The sequence below is a fragment of the Serinus canaria genome, chromosome 1, assembly GCF_022539315.1.
Source record: "Serinus canaria isolate serCan28SL12 chromosome 1, serCan2020, whole genome shotgun sequence".
NCBI classification, from domain to species: Eukaryota; Metazoa; Chordata; class Aves; order Passeriformes; family Fringillidae; genus Serinus; species Serinus canaria.
Window position 1 is genome coordinate 13027356 of NC_066313.1, and position 18615 is coordinate 13045970.

General features: G+C 35.4%; 1 protein-coding gene across 3 annotated transcripts in view; it reads left to right on the forward strand.

The window, feature by feature from the left end:
* Nucleotides 1–18615, forward strand: part of NCAM2 (neural cell adhesion molecule 2) — a 267992-nt gene that overhangs the window by 238549 nt on the left and 10828 nt on the right. Inside the window, exon 16 of one of the 3 annotated variants that reach the window (XM_050978893.1) lies at nucleotides 17962–18166. In XM_050978893.1, the coding sequence (XP_050834850.1) occupies nucleotides 17962–18166 (205 nt within the window). Of the gene's footprint in view, nucleotides 1–182; nucleotides 205–4386; nucleotides 4761–17961; nucleotides 18167–18615 lie in introns of those variants that run through there. The other 2 variants (XM_050978895.1, XM_050978903.1) reach the window with 2 other exon arrangements.

Here is an 18615-nt window from a genome sequence, read left to right on the forward strand (position 1 = left end):
TATACATTTTATGATGTATTACTAGAGCTTTTGAGCTATATGGAGAGAATAGAAGCTAAGATAAGGCTTTTCAGCCAGAAACTAAAAATTACTAATTACAGGAAAACAGAAACAAGTTTCTCTGATTCTCCCAGTTTTCTTTCAGAGCAAGTATTTTCCTTAATTTTTTTCTCTCTGTCAAGCAATCAGGTGACCTTTTGAGGATAGAAACAAATGCTGTATGATCCCATCTGTGCAGCTAGGGTAGGTTATTGTTTCTGCCATTCCAAGATCATATTCCCTTGCTCCACCCTATCTCTCACACCCCTTCAACCCATTGGCTATGTGGGTGCCCTGGCACAGTTTCCCTAGCTCTGAAGGGCATTGCCCCCTTCCCTGAAGGGTTGACTCATCCCTGACCATGCATCCACCAAGAGAAGCCAAAGAGCCACCTTCCTCACTCAAGTTCTGTTCTCCACCACCAAACTATGTAACATTTGTTGACTGACCATTCCTATGGGCAAACTTCCAAACTGAACAGCTCTTGTGTCCTTTGAAACACTTTTCCTAGATTTTAAATCATTTCATATCTGTTTGAAATCGGATTTTATGTGATTACAACCAAGCCTCAAGGTCAGGGTATCCCATGAGAGCAGGCTTGCATGGCCAAGGCCCCTGCTGTCATTGCCCTTAACCTTTCTTGCCTTGAGAGCACATTGCTGCCTCTGGTTAAACTTGGTGTCCAGTGGGACCCCCCAGGGCCTTTTCTGCAAAGCTGCTTTCCAGCTGGGTGGCCCTTATCTGTGACCTGGGGACCAGGACTGTATCTTCCCTGAGCAGAGGTTTGCACTTCCTCTTGTTGAACTTCCCAGTGTTCCTGCCAGCCCATTTCTCTGGGCTGCAGAGGTCCCTCTGTGGCAACACAAATGTCTGGTTCCTCAGCCACTCAGTGTGTCATCAGAAAAGCTGCTGAGTGTACTCAGTGCCCCATAACTCAAATCATTAATGATGTTGAACAGGATTGAAAGCCATACTGACCCCCAATTTGGCTCCTGGTACCTATTCTCTGTTCTAGGAAATGTTTCACCATAAAAGGTTAAATTAGAGGAATTATGGGGACTTTTAGTCTTCTTTTGTATTCTCTTTCCATAGAAAAAGCTATAAAGGCTGCCAGTAGGTACTTGAGCCAGGATCAAATGTCATCACTTGTGGCTTATAAATTGCCTGTTTAAATCTCCATAAAAAGACTGTAGAATCTTTCAGGACTGGCCTGATTTTAAGCCTGTGGTTTGTGACACCTCTGCCTTGCCACATGTGTGTGTGTGTGTGTGTGTGTGTGTGTACACATGCACAAACATCCATCAGTTTGTGGCTTCTAAAAACTTTTTGATATAGCTGGCAGTTTCACTAAATTTCTCAGAGAATGGGGACTTCAAAATTTAAAAAAACCCTGTAATTTCCTTATAAAATCTTATCTGAAAATAGAAGTAAAATTCTTTGAAGTGCAGTAGGCAAAATATTGTATTAAACCCTCACACACATCTAACAAGTGGAATGATTTGGAAAAGACTAGTTGAAATTTTCTGACCTTTGATATTTAAACCAGCCTGGACAGCCACTTTAAATATAAACCACAAAAGAAAAAGGAAAAACATAGAAAAAAGTTTGAAAGATTTTCACAGGTAAAATTTCCATTCCACAGATCTGAAAGTTTAAGTTGATAATTAGTGTCTCTTTTGTATGATTTTTGTGCATTAGGATTTCTCAGTGTGTCTCTGAAGATCTCACTAGTTAGAGTTTTAGCTAAATCTGAAATGAAGAACAAAATGCAGGAACCAAAAAGGAAAGCCTGTGGCATGTCAGTCTCCTTGGAGATCTGATCATATTCCCAAGGCAAGGAAGAGCTGCAGCATTATCCTTGTGAAGTTACCTGACTCATTTTCTCATAGGCTGAAAGATATTGTAATTCCAAAGTAAGAATTTGAAAATGAAGGGTTTTGTCTGACTTTTGTTCAGATCCCAATCCTGAGCTAAAAGTGTAAATTAAATTCTTCAGCCAATATTGCTGCGATGGAAGAATAATTTTGTTATTTTCTGAAAAGAACAGAGAGATGAATCTCTCAAAGATGAAATGTATTCTCCTGCTTTGAGAAAAGAATTTGGTAGGGCTCACAGCAATCAGATTTATTAGTATCTAAAACTTCAGGAAGATAACTGCCCCTGGTTTTGTTTTGCAAACCAGTAGTAAATTTGCTGAATAAGAGCCTTTTCTCATCAAATCCTGGAGATGATCATTGTTGAAAGTGATAGGGCATGTTCTTGCTCTAGGCTAAAACCAGCTGTTTGCTCCATTCCCTGCAAAGACTAAAGGTATTACATGAAAAGGGGTAGAAATCCCTCACTAAACATGATAGAACTTATTTGATATGAATCAGAGAGAAAGACAAAAAGGTTTGCACCATCAAAAATGTTAACAGAAAGTAAATAATTTAATAAAATCTAATTCTTATGGTACTGCTATCGCAGACATTAACAACCACTGAATAGCAGTGGAGCAGCAATCAGAGAGCTATTCTGTTTTCTCAGAATTTCTTCTTCAAAAGGAATTTATTTTTATTTTTATCATATGAATTTTAATTTGCTTATCTTTTTGAATGCTATGAAGGAAAAAGAAATTCACTTTATATGCTGAATGTTGAAGTGCAAAGCCACACTTTACATTTATGGTATTCTAATCCTTATTATTTGTTGTAGGTAATTGCTAGCATTAGGATGCTTTCTAATTAAAATATCCCTGGGTGCCAATTAAAAGATGAAATGCTTAGGTACATTCTCTAAAAATATTTGAAAGTTGAATTATTGAAGTAAATGTGGAATTTTATTGTGCTTGAGGTTGTTTTTGGTTTTTTGTTTGTTTTTGTTTGTTTTTTTTTTTCTATGAGTATATGGACCAAACTATTTAGGTCTTAAGAAAAATAATTGGCTGTGAATTTTGAATGGCTTGAACACACTATGTATCACTGGAAACATCACAGTAGAGATCTGGGTGAGGATGGAATAATGCCCATAATTGTTCTTAGTTTATTTATATTGCTGCCTTTTCTACTTGATTGTAATCTACATAAGACAGTTATCATGCATGCAAGAACAGGGGCGTTTCTGTGAGAAGAAGATAATGCATTGGTTAAATATTGTGCATACAAGGCCATATTTAGCTTTATAGTTTGCTTTCATTTGCTTGATAGTTTCTTCCATTTCCAATTTCTTAAATCAGTTTTAAAGTAAAGATTTAACCAAGGTTATTGCTTATACTCCATAAGGTTTTATACTTTTCATTTCTTTTGAAGTCTTTTTTGAAATATTAGTTTAACACTGGTATTAATCACTGCCAATATAATTATTGTGTCACTGTAGCTGGAAAAAAAATCTAGTAAATACATTATATAGTGCATAAATTTTACTGTATTATTTACCAAAAAATGAACCTTCAATATAAATATTTGTAGAAAAAATATATTCAATCTTTGTGATTGTCACCAGACATACTGTGAGGATGTGAATGTCTAAGATCCTTTGTTCCCACTCTAGTGTCAAAGTCAATATCTAATTACTGAGCTGCCTGTGGTAATTGCAGGGGTCATTCATATTTTAATTGGACCTGTGTCCATACTATTGAAGCCAGTTTTCATGGTGGCCCATTGTGATCTCCTGCAATAATTCAGGAACAAGATAAAGCCATTAGCAAGGAGAAACAGATAAACAAGTTTGCCTCTTCTAGTGTATGACTGGAACTTTCTTTTTGTGTAATTATTGACACAGTTCTAGTTTCTCCTTTCAGCCTACAAGCTGGTGTTTCTCCTTGCTTTCGATGCTGCTTGCTTTAAATAGTTAGCAGTCACTATTTCTGATAGCTTCAGGACAGAGTTACAGGGCAGTTTTGTGAGTTCCAAGTACCTCCAGCATAAAAGTCGAAATTGTATTCAGGTTGGGCTTGGCTGAATGGTCTCAGGGGGAAGCAAGAAACATGCTTCAGGTTAAGCACCTAAATAAATTGGTTTAAAATTAGACCAGTTTGCTGCTTTGCCTGCTGAGGAGGATCACATTGCTGCTATGGAAGTATACCTTTTCCACAGTTTTAGTACTAGACTATATAGACTTGCCTGGGATACTTCAATGGTTGCCATTTCATCTATGCTTTATCATAATTTGATGTTTCTGTTAATGTCTTTCAAGTGACTGTCTTTGGCACAATGTAAATATTTTTTTTTCTTTTTTCTTTCCCACTGTCACTTTTGTTTCCTTTTGATACTTTCTTTTTCATGTCGCCTCAACTTTTCCACTTTTTCTTCCTAATATTCACTTCTTTTTCACACTCTTGATTTTCTATAACTATTCTTATCCACACAGACAGATGCTGTGAAGCTACTAGACGTGAAAATGGAGGCCAGTCCCTGCAGCGGAATGCTGCTGCTTTCTCTCTCACTGTAGTCATAAGTTTCTGGTGCATGTTTTTAAACTGTTGATGATAAGAGAAGCAATATGTGTTCTTCCTCTCCTCATTTTTTATTTGCTGGAAAATAAACACAGACCTTTTAAAATTTGTACTTTTCTACAGCTCTTCCAAAATTTCCATTCCTAGTCAAGATCCTAAATAGTGTAATTACTTCAGTCTGTGCATGCAAGGCTTTTTGGAAGCCTGGCGAGTTCTGTGACAATTTCAAAAGATGATGCCTGACACTCCAGGGAGACAGAGCGTAGAGAATCTGACTTACTGAATTTGACCAACATGAATTGGTTCTATTTTCGCAATTAGATTTTGATTATAAGAAATTCATGCAGAGACCTTACCATTGTCAGTCACATGGCTTTCCAGGTACACCACCAATTCATCTTCCAGGAGAGTGTTTCCATTTTGTACTAATCCTTGGCGCAAAGAGTTGTCCTTTCACTGGTTCCTGACACAAGTTACTTAAAACTTTGTGCTTAATACAAACAGTGTAAGTCCAGGCTGGATGGAGCTCTGAGAAACCTGGTCTAGTGGAAGGTGCTCCTGTCCACAGCAGAGGGTTGGATGATCCTTAAGGCCCCTCAAAACCCAGGCCATTCTATGGTCCTGTGAATACAGACATGTTTTGTACTTTCTAATGGATTTTAACAAGCGTGTCTTCCCTAACCAATTATTTATGAATTGGTTTAGTTCATAGTGTTTAATTTCAAATACTTTTTCTGTGCCTCTCCACTGACATGCCTCAGCACATAAAATGGGTCCCTGCCCACCAAAGTCACTTCTTGTGACTGCAAAGGTGCCACATTTCATTTCGTGGCGTCTGTAGGACTTGGGAGCTCCAGGGGTTCAATTTTGACCTGCAGTAAAAATGGAAAAAGCATTTTTTCCTGTTTTATATATTAAAAGCATGGCTTATGAGCTCTGCAGCAGTGTGAGCAAAACCTCAGGAAAAAGATTTTATTTAATAAGAGTCCATATATATATTTTATTGCATATATTTGACTTTAAAATTGATGTAGTTGTCTAGGTTTATGGTTCATTTCTCTGTTGCATACAGAATAACCTGAGAAAGCGATGCACTTTAAAACTAAGGCAGAATTAAATATTTATTTTAAGACCCTTCCCTTCAAATTGTTACTTAATATAACAAAAATGATAAATTACCTGTATATGTTGATTTTTTCCTCCTTACACTTTTTGGGATCTAAAAAAAACTATCTTACAAGTTGGAAATCGATTGTTCAAAATTAAGTAACTATATATCTTCACTCAGTTAAAGGTTTTTCTTATTTCTAAGAAATATTGATAATGATGATTTTTGCTAGTTTTGAAATATTTTTGGAAGTCTTTCCTTTAGGGCATCAAAACAAAACCTCTCCTCATCTAAACCAGCTGGAAATAATTTTAGAAAATTGGGCTGTGTCACAAGTAATATGTCTTCAGTTTGTAGGTCTATGGAATAATTTATTGACAGAAATACTTTTTTAAATAGTTCACGTATTTAGTGTAATGAAGATGCTGGAATTGAAAAGATTGCTGTCTAGAAAACATTGATTTCATTGTGATCTGCAGATAAGCTCTCACTGTAAAGTCAAGCCACTGTTTCATCCATGGCCCTTGCCACCATGTTCTGTCACTTTGACTTAATGTCATGACATTACTTTGAAATTAATTACTTTGATGAGTGCCTGACTGACATAGTGTGGTAAAGAAAGGTATTTTCTCTTTTAATTTCAGAGGAGTTGAAACTTTGGGTTCCTTTTTCGGGCCATTCAGGTGAAAGCCCATTTTTCCATGCACAATGTTAATATATATATTGACTTTGTAATTTAGTTGCATAGGTGTTCTTTCAATATATACTATTTATTTTTTTAAATGATTAAGTGCTTATTGAACCAAGAGATGTAACCAATAAAGGCTAGATAATACTTTTAATGAAACTTTTCATTTTAACTATGTTACGGTGGATTTGGAATTACTAGCTACACATAAGTTACCAAAAACTTTCAGACCTGAGAACATATTTTCAATTGAGTACACCTCGGACAAATGCTGTTGCTAATGCTAAATTTGTTTTTAGTGAAGGCATCACCTTGGGCAGGAACTTTTACAAGAGGTTTTTTTTTCCCTCTTACTATTTTGAAAATCCAGGTAGCAAATATGTTTGTTGTTGTCAATATTGCCACTATTGCCTTCTGTGGCAGCAAAGCTGCAAGGATATCTCTACTTATCATCCAAGAACTGCTGATTGGCTAATATTTAGTAAGTAGATGCTGTGTGGATGTTAAGGGAGAAAGAAACGCACACTACAAGCATACTAAAAACCAATACTGGGAGATCTTTGTCAGTCTGCAGCAGCTCAGTGGTGCACAAACATTGGGACTCCCTTTTGGTCCAGGGGAGCAGCAAATTCTTTCTAGGGGCTCCTCTTTGCAGTCACATCCCTTTTGCATTCTGATCCCACTGTAAAACAGGAATCTGATGCACGTGAGGGAACAGAATCTTCTCTTGTGGACACACAGTTGCTGTTCTGAACAGTACAGAAAATAAAACTGCAGATCCAATCAAAACTAATGAGCACCTACCACTGGATTAGAGTCTTGAGTAACCCTTATATTGCCTCATAAACTGAAAAATAAAATGGGATCTTGTAAGGTTGCACAGACAGTCTGATCCCAGTATTTCCCTTTTTTGTAGAAATTTCCTAATTTTCTGAAGTTTGAAACCTTGATGCTATTGTACTAAATGTTGTCTAATATATTTTCGCCTTCTGCATACTTGTCACTGTTCTTAATTTTTTTTTAATAAAGCAAGACTGGACCCTACTACAGGTATGCAGAAAAGCAGAAAAATGAAAATTCCCATATCATTTCTCTACTCCAGTAAGACATTTGAAGAGCTCTTTACAGGCTATAACTTTATTATCTTAGCAAGTCATTCTAACATTGCAGATAAGTATATAAGAAGACAAGATAGGAATTAGGGCACAGAGACTGATGGACTGTGAGCTCTCCAAACATACTGTGAAGGAGATAATGAAAAGCCTTGAGAAATTTTAGAAGCTAAATATACATTATGAATGGCAAGTTGTCTTTTATCCTCAGTGTCACAATGCCAGTGGGATAAAAAGACAAATTTGGATCACTTATCTTTTTTTCCAACTGATAGTAGCTTCAGCTGGGAACTAGATAAATTTTCTCTGTTAAGTGAGTGAAATTTTAGGTCTGCTCCAATTTAAATTATTCTGTGCTTTGTATTTTTTGGTTATCGAGTACTTTGAATGTGATCCTTTTCTTTTGGGCCTCCTCTTCCCATCAAATTCCAAAGAGAATGCCTTAAACCAATATTGTGGGAATTATGTCACTGCAGAGCCAGGCAGTTCTGGGCAGTGACCCAAAACCCCTGTAATGAGGAAGAAGAAGTGGAAGAGAATAATGTCCTTGGGTAGTCATAGATCTCCTCAGATGAATGCCTAATCCAGCTTTGTTTGTAGTTCTCTTTATGAGTGTTTCATAATTGTATCTTTGAAAACAATGAGAGCGAGATTATTTCACAATGTTTTGTGCAATCTCTGTGAATATTCGGAAGATTTTGAAATCTTGGCTTCTTTCAGACAAGAATGAGGAAAAAATGAACAGAGACATTTTCAAATTAAATTATAATTCATAGGTATAGACTGAGCAGCTTAAAATCATAATTTAAACTCTATTAAAATGGTAAATATGTCTTTACAAATTGAATTCAATTTATTTTTGACATTAGTATGTAAATGTTAGATAAGTAAATTTGTTCCTTTAAATGTTGTAATGGTAAAAGGGATTTTAGGTCTTATGACTGACAGTGTAAAATGTTACAATTTTTTTAACATTGTCACATAATTTGAAATGCTAATATTGAATTGTCTGTAACACTGAAGTCCTAAAATATGCTGTGCTGAGCTTGTGCCTTAAATCCAAATTGGTGGCACAGAAACTTAAAAGGGGTAAGGATTGTTCTGTTATATAGCAGTATATCTCTAAGGAACAGTATTTTTAAAATGTTCTGATTTACAGCCTTTGGAGTCTAAGGCTGACTTCTTTCCTAATCAGATTTTATTTGTTGTCTTCCTTATTTCCAGAGTTTTGACAAGATCCTAACATTTACAAATTGTTCACAAATCAAAGTATTTACATAATGCAACTTCAAATGTGATCCTTTTTTTACTGCTGTAGGGTTATTAGAATATAAATTGCTGTCTCTCTAAGAAGGAATAATATTGCCCAGAAATAGACACACAAATTGCATACATTGGGTGTAAAATACAACTTCTGAAAGGTTTTTTGAGGTGTACAACACATACTATTACCAAATAACAAAATAACTTTGCATTTAATTGTTCTGTGAATGTATAAGGCCAAGCACTGATGCAAAAAATGTTATATGCATGTGAACAATATTTATATAAAAGATAAACAGATATGGTTATTCAATTATACACATAACCTTATGACCAATTCTCAGTCAGTTTTCAGGGTCTTACCACGGAACTCTCTCTCCATCATGGAAATCTGCATAGCACCACTCAAATGTGTATGCAAATGGAAAGTTAACTAATTAGAATTAGGCCTGAAAAAGCTGTTGTTGGGGTGGTTTTTTTGGGTTTTTTTTGGTTTTTTTATAACATAATGGAGATTTGTATACAATTTGTGATTGTGCTAATAGTTGCAATTCTCTATCTGCTGTCCAGTATGCTGATGATTTCTGATTGTTCATTTTTTCAGGAATTTTAGGAGCAAAGAAAAAAAAGAAAATGTTATTTTTAGGATGCAAGTTGAATATTATATATAAAAATGTAGCTTCTGAGGTCTATAATGGCATCACTGAAATCTTTCCTATATTTAGGGCTCATTTATGCTTATCACATTTACTTTATCCATTCATTTCTTTTGGTATGTAAGGAATGTTCAGTTTTCCATTGCTATATATTTATCAGACATAATGTATAAGTGATGGAAGATCACCTTTTCCCTTTAATGTCAATGGCATCTTAAAATAAAGCTGGTGGCCTCAAATACCAAGTGTAGAGATGAACCAACTTTGCCTGTTTAGAAACAGTAGCTGTATGTAAGCTGTGCACTTGAGTGCTGGGCTAAGTTCAGATATTTTACAAGAGCAAGAAACTGAGGTAGGAATATCCATTTTTGTTCATTTATTATAGAGCCTGAAGTCCCAAGAAGCTGTGGTAGTAATGCTTGCCACCATACTACCATTATGTTGTAGGTATTCATATTACCAGTTCTGTATATTTATTTTACTTTTAACATTTTTGTAGAGGCAATTTCCAGTGCATATTTTATTTACATAAAGGTTTAATTTTACTGCATGTATTAAATGCCCATAATAGAAGCAAAGTAAATCTTTCTCAGTGTATGTATCCAACAGAATTATAAACAAAAATACATGCAATGTACTAAAAACTAAATATGTGAAAAATATTGACTACACTGCAACATCTGTAACTTTCTGTTTTCAAAAACAGTGTGAAAGGCAAGGAAAAAATCTGGATTTAAAGTAGTTTTTTTAATTTGTGAAACATTGCTTATTTTTATCTTGTTCATAATTCACTACCATTTTGCTCCAGTGATTTTTCATGCATGCAGCACTTGTTGTCATCTCTGCTTTTTCCCTGAAGAACGTGTGCATGGTGTAACTGTGATGTCCCTCAACACTTTTCCAAACACAATGTCAAGAAATATATGTAACTTAGTGTGTCTTTCATCTGTTGTTCAAAGTTCATTTTAGTTCATGCAACTTCTGTCTTCATTTTTTGTAATAAAGAAAACTGACTTAAAGCATTAATATCTGTATTTTCTTTATTGCTGATAACTGCTTTTTTTCTTGTACTATCTATGTAATGTATTTTGCACCTGCAGAGATAATTTTTGGCATTGTATCTGCATTTTTTCTACAGTGTTTTATCCTGAATACTGAATATTTGAAAAAACCCAAACAAAATGCCAACAACCAAAAAAATCCAAAACCGAAACCAACCAAGCAAACCAACAAACAAAAAAACTCACCCCACCACAAGCATCAAAGTCACTAAAACTAAAATTCATTAATTTTAAGCTTTGCTCATATTAGGTGGCTGCCATGCTATTGCACTAGTGAAGCAAGTGTGTGCATTGTCTGTATAAATATGCAGCCTGAGCTTCATCCATTCTGATTTAATCTGCCTGATTGAGGTTGTATCCCCAAAGGAAGTTTTAACACTGGGAAAAGCTGCCCTACCAAGCAGGACTCAGCTGGAAGTTGCAGTTGCAGCGGTTGAATCTTTTAAAATAAAAACATGCACCGTATACTGGCAGCACTTAATATATACTTATAATATTAAACTGCTCTTTTTGTAGCTAAAGCTATAAAATAATTATATATTTAACATTTTATTCCAAGTATTACTTCTTAACACGGTTGTGCTTGAATTAACATAGGTCTTAAAGAAAATGCTGTCAAACTTGAAATATTTTCTCAATTTAAATACAATCCTGAGATAGTTTGACTCCTTTTCAGATCTCCTGGCTGCAATACTCTTCTTAGGGTTGTCATCCACTATAAAGATGCAAAAATTTGTCATGTCTCTGTGGTTATATGCACAGCATGGTTTTGAATTCTCCTAAATGAAGCAATTAAAATAATTTATCCTTTTATGTAATAGCAGTTCTGAAACCACACATAAGTGTGTGTTCTCAGTACTCACATCAATCTTAATTAATCTGCAGAGGTTCTTAGGAGCTCCTCCAAGAGATGTGCCCAGTAAATCTGCTGTCAGTTTGAGGGGAGGAAACTGGGACACAGAAACTTATTTTCCCAAGTCTATGGAAAACCAAAGCCTGGGAGCAGTGCTGATGCCATGAACCCACAGTGCAGCCTTTCCCTCTCAAGGCACAGGAGGACTGGGATCTCTGCCTGCAATTTTCTCCTTCCCATGGAAGGAGCAATGCTAAAAAAATACCCTTTACTATGATGACTGAGTAAATAGAAGGAAAAAGCTGCTGTAGCTGTAACTGGATAACTTTTTAGGCATATTAGAAATGTTCCTGAAGTCTGCCCAGGGATAGTTTGATTATGCAAAGGATCTCGTTTTTAAAACTTTGCTTAAAAAAATAGTAAATGACAACGCCAGAAAACATTTTCACAACACAACATACTTTTTGTAGTAAAGACAGGTTTTTTTGGTATCCTTTCCCTTATTATCCCTCAATGACCACAGACAAAACTCTGTTGCCAGAAATACTCAAGCTGCTATTTACATTACATTTCTTTCATTTAGCTATTGCATTTATATCTATTAAGACACTTTCCCATGAAAAATGCTGTTAAGGGCCATTAGAGGAAATGTGAACTCAAGTCCTGCTTACTCAGTATCCTGAGAGACTCATAATACAAGACATTTTCCTGTAAAATTTAAGGGAAAAAATCCATTTCAGAAAACTTGCTGCCAAGAGGATCTCAGCCATAATGAAGAAAAACTCCTTCACTTAGACAAGTATCAGAAAAGTACATTCTTTTAGACACACTGATTTCAGTCGCTCACATCTTTGTCACTGATAGTCCCGGTGGCACCACAGGCTCCCCTGACTCACTGCAGCTCAGACTTCATCCGAGATGGGGACACAATGAAGATCTGTCACTGGAGAGTAGAAGAAAGTTAGAGGAAGCCAGTAGTGCTGTCCCCTTATTTTTCAAAGTTGTGTCCCAAGTGTATCTGTCAGAGCACATTACTCAGCCAAGCAGCTCAGAGCACACATCCATGTGTTTGTCCACTGCCCTTCAGCAGAATCTGTCCTAGCAGAGAGTTGTAGGAAAAACCACTCAGGAAGAAAAAGCATCACAATTAATGTGGATTATAGCCTTGTTAGCATCTTTTTGCACTAAGGAATGGGATAGAAAAGAATGCACCTTACTGTCACATTCTCTTTTGCATCAAACAGTCCCCCCAGTAAATGCTGCATAGAATCCTAATGATTTCTTGCAAGCTGATGCTGCAAATGTACTTATTTGTTTATTTCATTTGAAGAAAGACATGCTTCTGTGCACTTACCTGGCTCAAAAAAAAACTTTTATTGATATAAATTGCTAAAAACAGATCATGCAGCTCTGGATGTGGCAGTCAAAGTTTTGGAGCCTTCTTTGGGTATTAGGGAAAGATCACGGGTTCTTTATTTTTTTTTGGTCATGGCCTGCCACTGTTTTATTGTTAACTGGTAGAAAATTTTATAGAGCTGTTTAATTTTTTGGTACTGCATGATGATTTTTTTGGTGCTCATCAATGCATAAAAAATTTTCAGGCCTATATTTTCTGTCATTTTAGGGGTTTTAAGTATTCACATTTTGTAAGACTTTGAGTCTACAAAAAGTTCCAGATCAGTTATAAAATCAAAGACAATGTTCAGAGGCAGTGCAGAAATAACCATGGTTGGGCATATTTTTAAGAGTCAATACAAAAAGTGTAGTTCAACTTGATAAACAAGAATGTTTTTTTCCTGCCATGACCTAGTGCAGTATTTCCATTTCACCCTCTAGCTAGATCATAATTTTCAAATTTTTACTTTAGATTGAAAGCAGTTTATCTTCTGATTGTCTTGAAAGACAGGAAAAACATGTATCTTAACTCTGCACCATGCATTTGTAGCAGCCAGGTGTTGGCCTGTAAGCTAAGAAAGTATTTTACAGCGTTGCTTTTTTTTCCCCTAAAACCTCAAATTACTGTAAAAAGAGGTTTGGGTAATTGTCTATCTTGCATCTTAACTACAACCCATGCCTTCTAAGGAGGAGGGAAGGGAATAATGCACAAGAAGTTGCTAACGTGCTTTTTTTCTCCCCAACAAAACTTAATATCACTGACGATGTGAAAAGGACATCTGGATGTCACCTTATCCAACCCCCAGATCACAGAGTGTTTGTTATAAAGCTTGCAATTAATATTTCATTGTAGCAGTAATTAAATACACACAATGTGATTGTGTAAGAGCACAGAGAAATTCTGTCACCTCAGAAAACAGAGGTTCATTTAACATCAGTCTGACTATATTGATGTTGCATGTCTTGTTCCTGTGCAGAAGCAAACACTTTATTTTGCCATGTGCAAAGCAGACCTGTACACTGGCACAGGCTTCCCAGGGAAGCTCTGGATGCCCCAGCCCTGGAAGTGTCCAAGGCCAGGTTGGATGGGGCTCTGAGTAAACTGCTCTAGAGGGAGGTGCCCATGGCAGGGGAGTTGTAATGAGATGAGCTTTGATGTCCCTTCCAACCCAAACCATTCTCTGATTCTGTGCACACGTACAGATGAAGATTCTCCCTTTTGACCTGCTTCCCTTAGAGTATCTGCTGCAGAACCTTTACAGGAATTTAGTCAAAACTTACACTTGAGAGTCCAGAAAATGTATCTTTTCCCTTAGTTCTTTTCACCGGAAAATTTCATTTTACTTGCCAAAGCTCTTCATTCCTCTTTCTCATCAAATAATGATTCCTGAAAAAATGTTCCATTATCTCATTGGAAATCATTAGAAACATAACTTATTCACAAAGAACTTGAATATTGCCAAAACTTTCGATGACATTTGTAGAAACTTGCTTTTGCCTTTTTTTTAGTTTATTTTATACATTTCTGGAAGTTTTTTAATCTTATTCTATAAGTATTCATTGATGATCATGTATTTGAAGAAATGTGTAAAAAAACATCTTTAAAGTTGTCCATTTCCTTCATCATCATGTCAAAGTATTACATTACTTATGCCACATTCTGTTTAAAAAAACATATTCTTTTCAATTTAACATATTTTTAACAAATTACAATTAAGACATTCAGAACTATGGAACTTATACTTCCCCGTTTTTTCTTCTTTTTAACAAGATGTGTTTTAAAAGACCCTCTATAGTTAGATGACTAAGTCAGGTATACAATAAACATTTTCAAAAATTTCTAAGTACTGATTATTTCACATTAACATTGAATTTTCATGATTTAAAGTGTTTTTGTTTAACTAGGAAAATAGAAAGCTATATAATGCATAAATATTTTGTTATTTTAGAGCTTAAAGTAGAACTACTATTTTGAGTTTGTTTGGTACGTACTGGGAAGCTGTTAAATATTTAAAATAGCTTCTGTAATTTAACTATAATAACAATAACAATATAATAATTTAATTTAATTAAAGACAACACTTTTTGATAACAAAGTTGCTTGTCAAAGTTGGTGGGAACGCTGTTTGTAGTATGACATTAATAATTCATCCCACCACAGAATTAGAACTTATGTTCATGGTATAACATATAAAGAAAAAAATTCACATTGTTTTAAAATTACCTATATATTAGGAAATGATTTTTGAACCCAGTGAGGAGAGGCCTTAATCTGCCTTAATAGTTATTGGGATTTGTTTTACAGCTGACTTTGGTGGGGGCAGATAGGCAAGTACAAAATAAAAGCAATTCAAGAAAGAACAGAATTAAGCCACAGATAAACTTCTAAAAAATTAATTTGGTATGTTTTCATTAAGAATAAAGGTAAACCATAACACAGATAGATTTACAGAACAAGGCTGCCCGGTTTCTATCTGTTTTCAGAAGAAGTACACAAGATCCTCACACAGGTGAGAAGGCTGATCACAGCCATGCTCCTCTCCTCACCTCTGGATTTGGCCACGTTACTCTCACCCTTCGGGGTGCAGGAGATAAAGGAGAGAAATGCTGGAGAAGTGTTGACAGTTTTAGGAAACCTGCAAGAAAAAAAGGGTTTCAAGTAGGAAAAAAATGACTTAGGACTGGTAGAGCAATAGCAGGAATGGGGAATGCTGAATGTAAAGGAAATCATCAGCCATGAAGATTGGAGAAATATGCAGCAGTCAAATCCTTGTGTCTCAGATGTCTCACCCATACAAGGAAAACTAAATATGAAAAAACAGAGTGTCCCACACAATTATGGCAAAACAAAGGAGCAATACTGCCACTGTAAACATTTCCTTCACTCACCAGTGAGGATACTGTGTAGTCATTTCTGCCACTGGATCGCTTAGAATGAGAACTTTGCCATTTCACAATGTTCCAAGGACACTGAAAGTGCTGTAAAAATAACCTGAATTTCTTTCAACATTCAGATTAAATCATCCAAGTTTTTCTTTTTCACATTCTAGTTGATGGTTGAGAAGGTAGAGACATTCACTGTCTGAGGTCTCCAAAGCTGGCTATAAACACCAGTGAAGATACTGTGTAGTCATTTCTGCCACTGGATCACTTAGAATGAGAACTTTGCCATTTCACAATTTTCCAAGGACACTGAAAGTGTCATTGTTTCCAGCAATGGAAAATGTATCTCTTCATAGTAAAAAAATTTTAACACTTTATTAAGAAAAAAACTCATAAAACTAAACCAGTACAAAAACCCTTAATTTCTTTCAACATTCAGATTAAATCACCTTAGTTTTTCTCCTTCACATTCTAGTTGATGGTTAATTCACTGTATGAGATCTCTAAAGCTGACTATAGAATTTGATGTAATTATAACAACTAAAATTTATTTATTTAATTCCGGTTTAATAAACTGGAATTAAATATCTACTTGTATCTTTCTGACAATTCATACTGGAAAAAACAATTACTGAAGGTTACAAAGGAATTCAGCAAATATGTGGGTGGATGTAGGAATAAAATCAATTTTAGAAGACATATCAGAAAGTATAATATTTAAATAGGAATGCTGTTTTTTAAAAAAGAAAAAGAATAGTTTAAAACATCAGCTTTTGACATTGCTGATGGGGCAATGCATAAATGATGAATCATTTCATTGATGCACCTTTATTTTTTTTAATTTGTGTAGTCGTTTTAAAGTCCTTCTGAAGAAAGGAAAATAACTTGAAATAATATGTCTGTTTTTCTGCTTATCCATCCATGGAAATATATACAGTGAATTCTAGCTTGTTGTATAATAACACTGTGAATATCATTTCTATAATAAAACAACCCATACAATACACAAGTTAATTGCTTAAGAAGTAAAATTCTCCCCTTCCTTTGAAAAAAGTTTTTACTTTTTGATTTTAGAGTTCTAAACAAAGAATAGACAAAGAATATATATTTATTGATTTAGGATAACTTTCAAATTACATTTGAAGGGGTAAAGATATTATCATAAAATATTTTAAGCAGGAATATAAAAATCTGTGTTTAATCTGAAAGCAATCCATAGTGTATAGGGGAGTTGGACGAGAAAGAAGAGGAAGATATTAGTAACCCAATTAAAATATTTATATTATATTACATTATGTAATTTTTTGGTGTCTGTTACAACAGGATTCAAGTAATCTCTGGCCAGAATAATCTTGTTCTAATTTTGGCAACAGGCAGAGCAGCAAATGGAAATGTCCCAGTGAGTGGTGTTGGCTCAGGCATCACTCCAGGACATGGGAGTGCCAGGGAAGCAATGCTGGTGTGCAACACCCATGGGCAAACTCACCCAGTTCCACTCCCCTGGGGTTTGCTCAGCACAGTCTCACACCAGGGAATTGTCACTGGCCAAGAGCTGAGCTAGTTTGGCATCTTCTTGAATCAGCTGGGTGCATGAGCCTTTTTTTGCCCTAGACAATGATCAGATACAAATCCTCTCCTCTGGATTTGAGGATAAGCTTCATCTGAATTCACAGACTCCTGAGAATCACACTATTCAAAAGGGTTTGTAGCATTGCTGTCATGGGAATATCAACCGAGGCAAAACATTAAAATATTTTTCCTGAGATTTGTAATGAAGTAAAATTAGCTAAGCATCAGCTCTTAAAATTCAAACACAGAAAGCAAGACCAGGTGTGGAATAGGTTTATTTTGAAGTGTATGATTGAATTTTCAAGGTACAAGACTAAAGAAGATGAGGTCCTGACCCTATAATCATTTGACGATACGCATATTTTTCCCCATAATAAATTATTTAAGACTAAGTGCCTGCAACTGTTTGCAGATTAAATTACTTGAATTAAGTTATTTTTCACTCTAATTCAGAAAATTACAGGAATAAATACTGGTTTGTCAGTCTCTTAAACCCTTCAGTAATTCTGCCTGACATCACTGCTAATTAATTGTATTTGAAATGCAGAAAAGATAACTTATATCAATGTTCATGTTGAACATTTTAAATATTTGCTTTAGGCTGCTTATTGATGCTCTTAGTCATGGAATGTTGAGATGTGATATTATTTGCTATTAATTAATGCCATTTATGTTTTTTGAATTTACTGGAATTTTGGCAATTGGAAAATATTGTGCAGAAGAAATGGGGGGTTTTGTGATTTTAATCAGGTACTATACATGTGTAATCATCAGGACTGTTTATTTCCAGTAATTTCTGAATCGTTCATTCCTAAACACTCTTTACTCTCTTGACCAGCAGCTTAGAAAATTACATTTTAGTATTAGTGTTATTAATATATCTTAATTTTCTTTCCTTGAAGACACTCTTTTTAATGGTCTTGGACTTGGTGCTGTCATTGGCCTGGGAGTGGCAGCCCTTTTGTTAATCCTGGTTGTGACTGATGTTAGCTGCTTCTTTGTACGACAATGTGGATTGCTCATGTGCATCACCAGGAGAATCTGTGGGAAGAAGAGTGGTTCAAGTGGAAAAAGTAAAGAACTGGAAGAAGGAAAAGCTGCTTACTTGTGAGTATTAATCACATGGGTTGGAAACATCCTTAAAAGAAAAAGTTGGCTGTCCAACTTACATTAAATATGGCCATTTTGTGGTGTCGCAGAGGGAACTAATAAAATGCTTCTACTACTTGGAAAAGTGCTTCTCTGAAGTGTGTAGAGTTGTTTATTACCTTTAAAAGAAAAGCTGAGACACAAAAAAAGAAATATACTGTAGCTCAGTTTAGGATGACCTCTTTGTCCATCTTGACACAAAGGAAATCAATTGTAATTCCGTACTAGTTGGAGACACAGATTTGGTTCATGGGAAGCAGGTAATGGATCATTGTAACTCCATTTCTGCAAATCCCTCTTTGAGCTGCTAACACCCAGAAACTCAGCCCATGGCTGTGACAGTGCCAGTAAATCCACGAGTGAAGGACGTGGTATTACAGAAAATCCGTGAGGGAGTTTTACTTCTT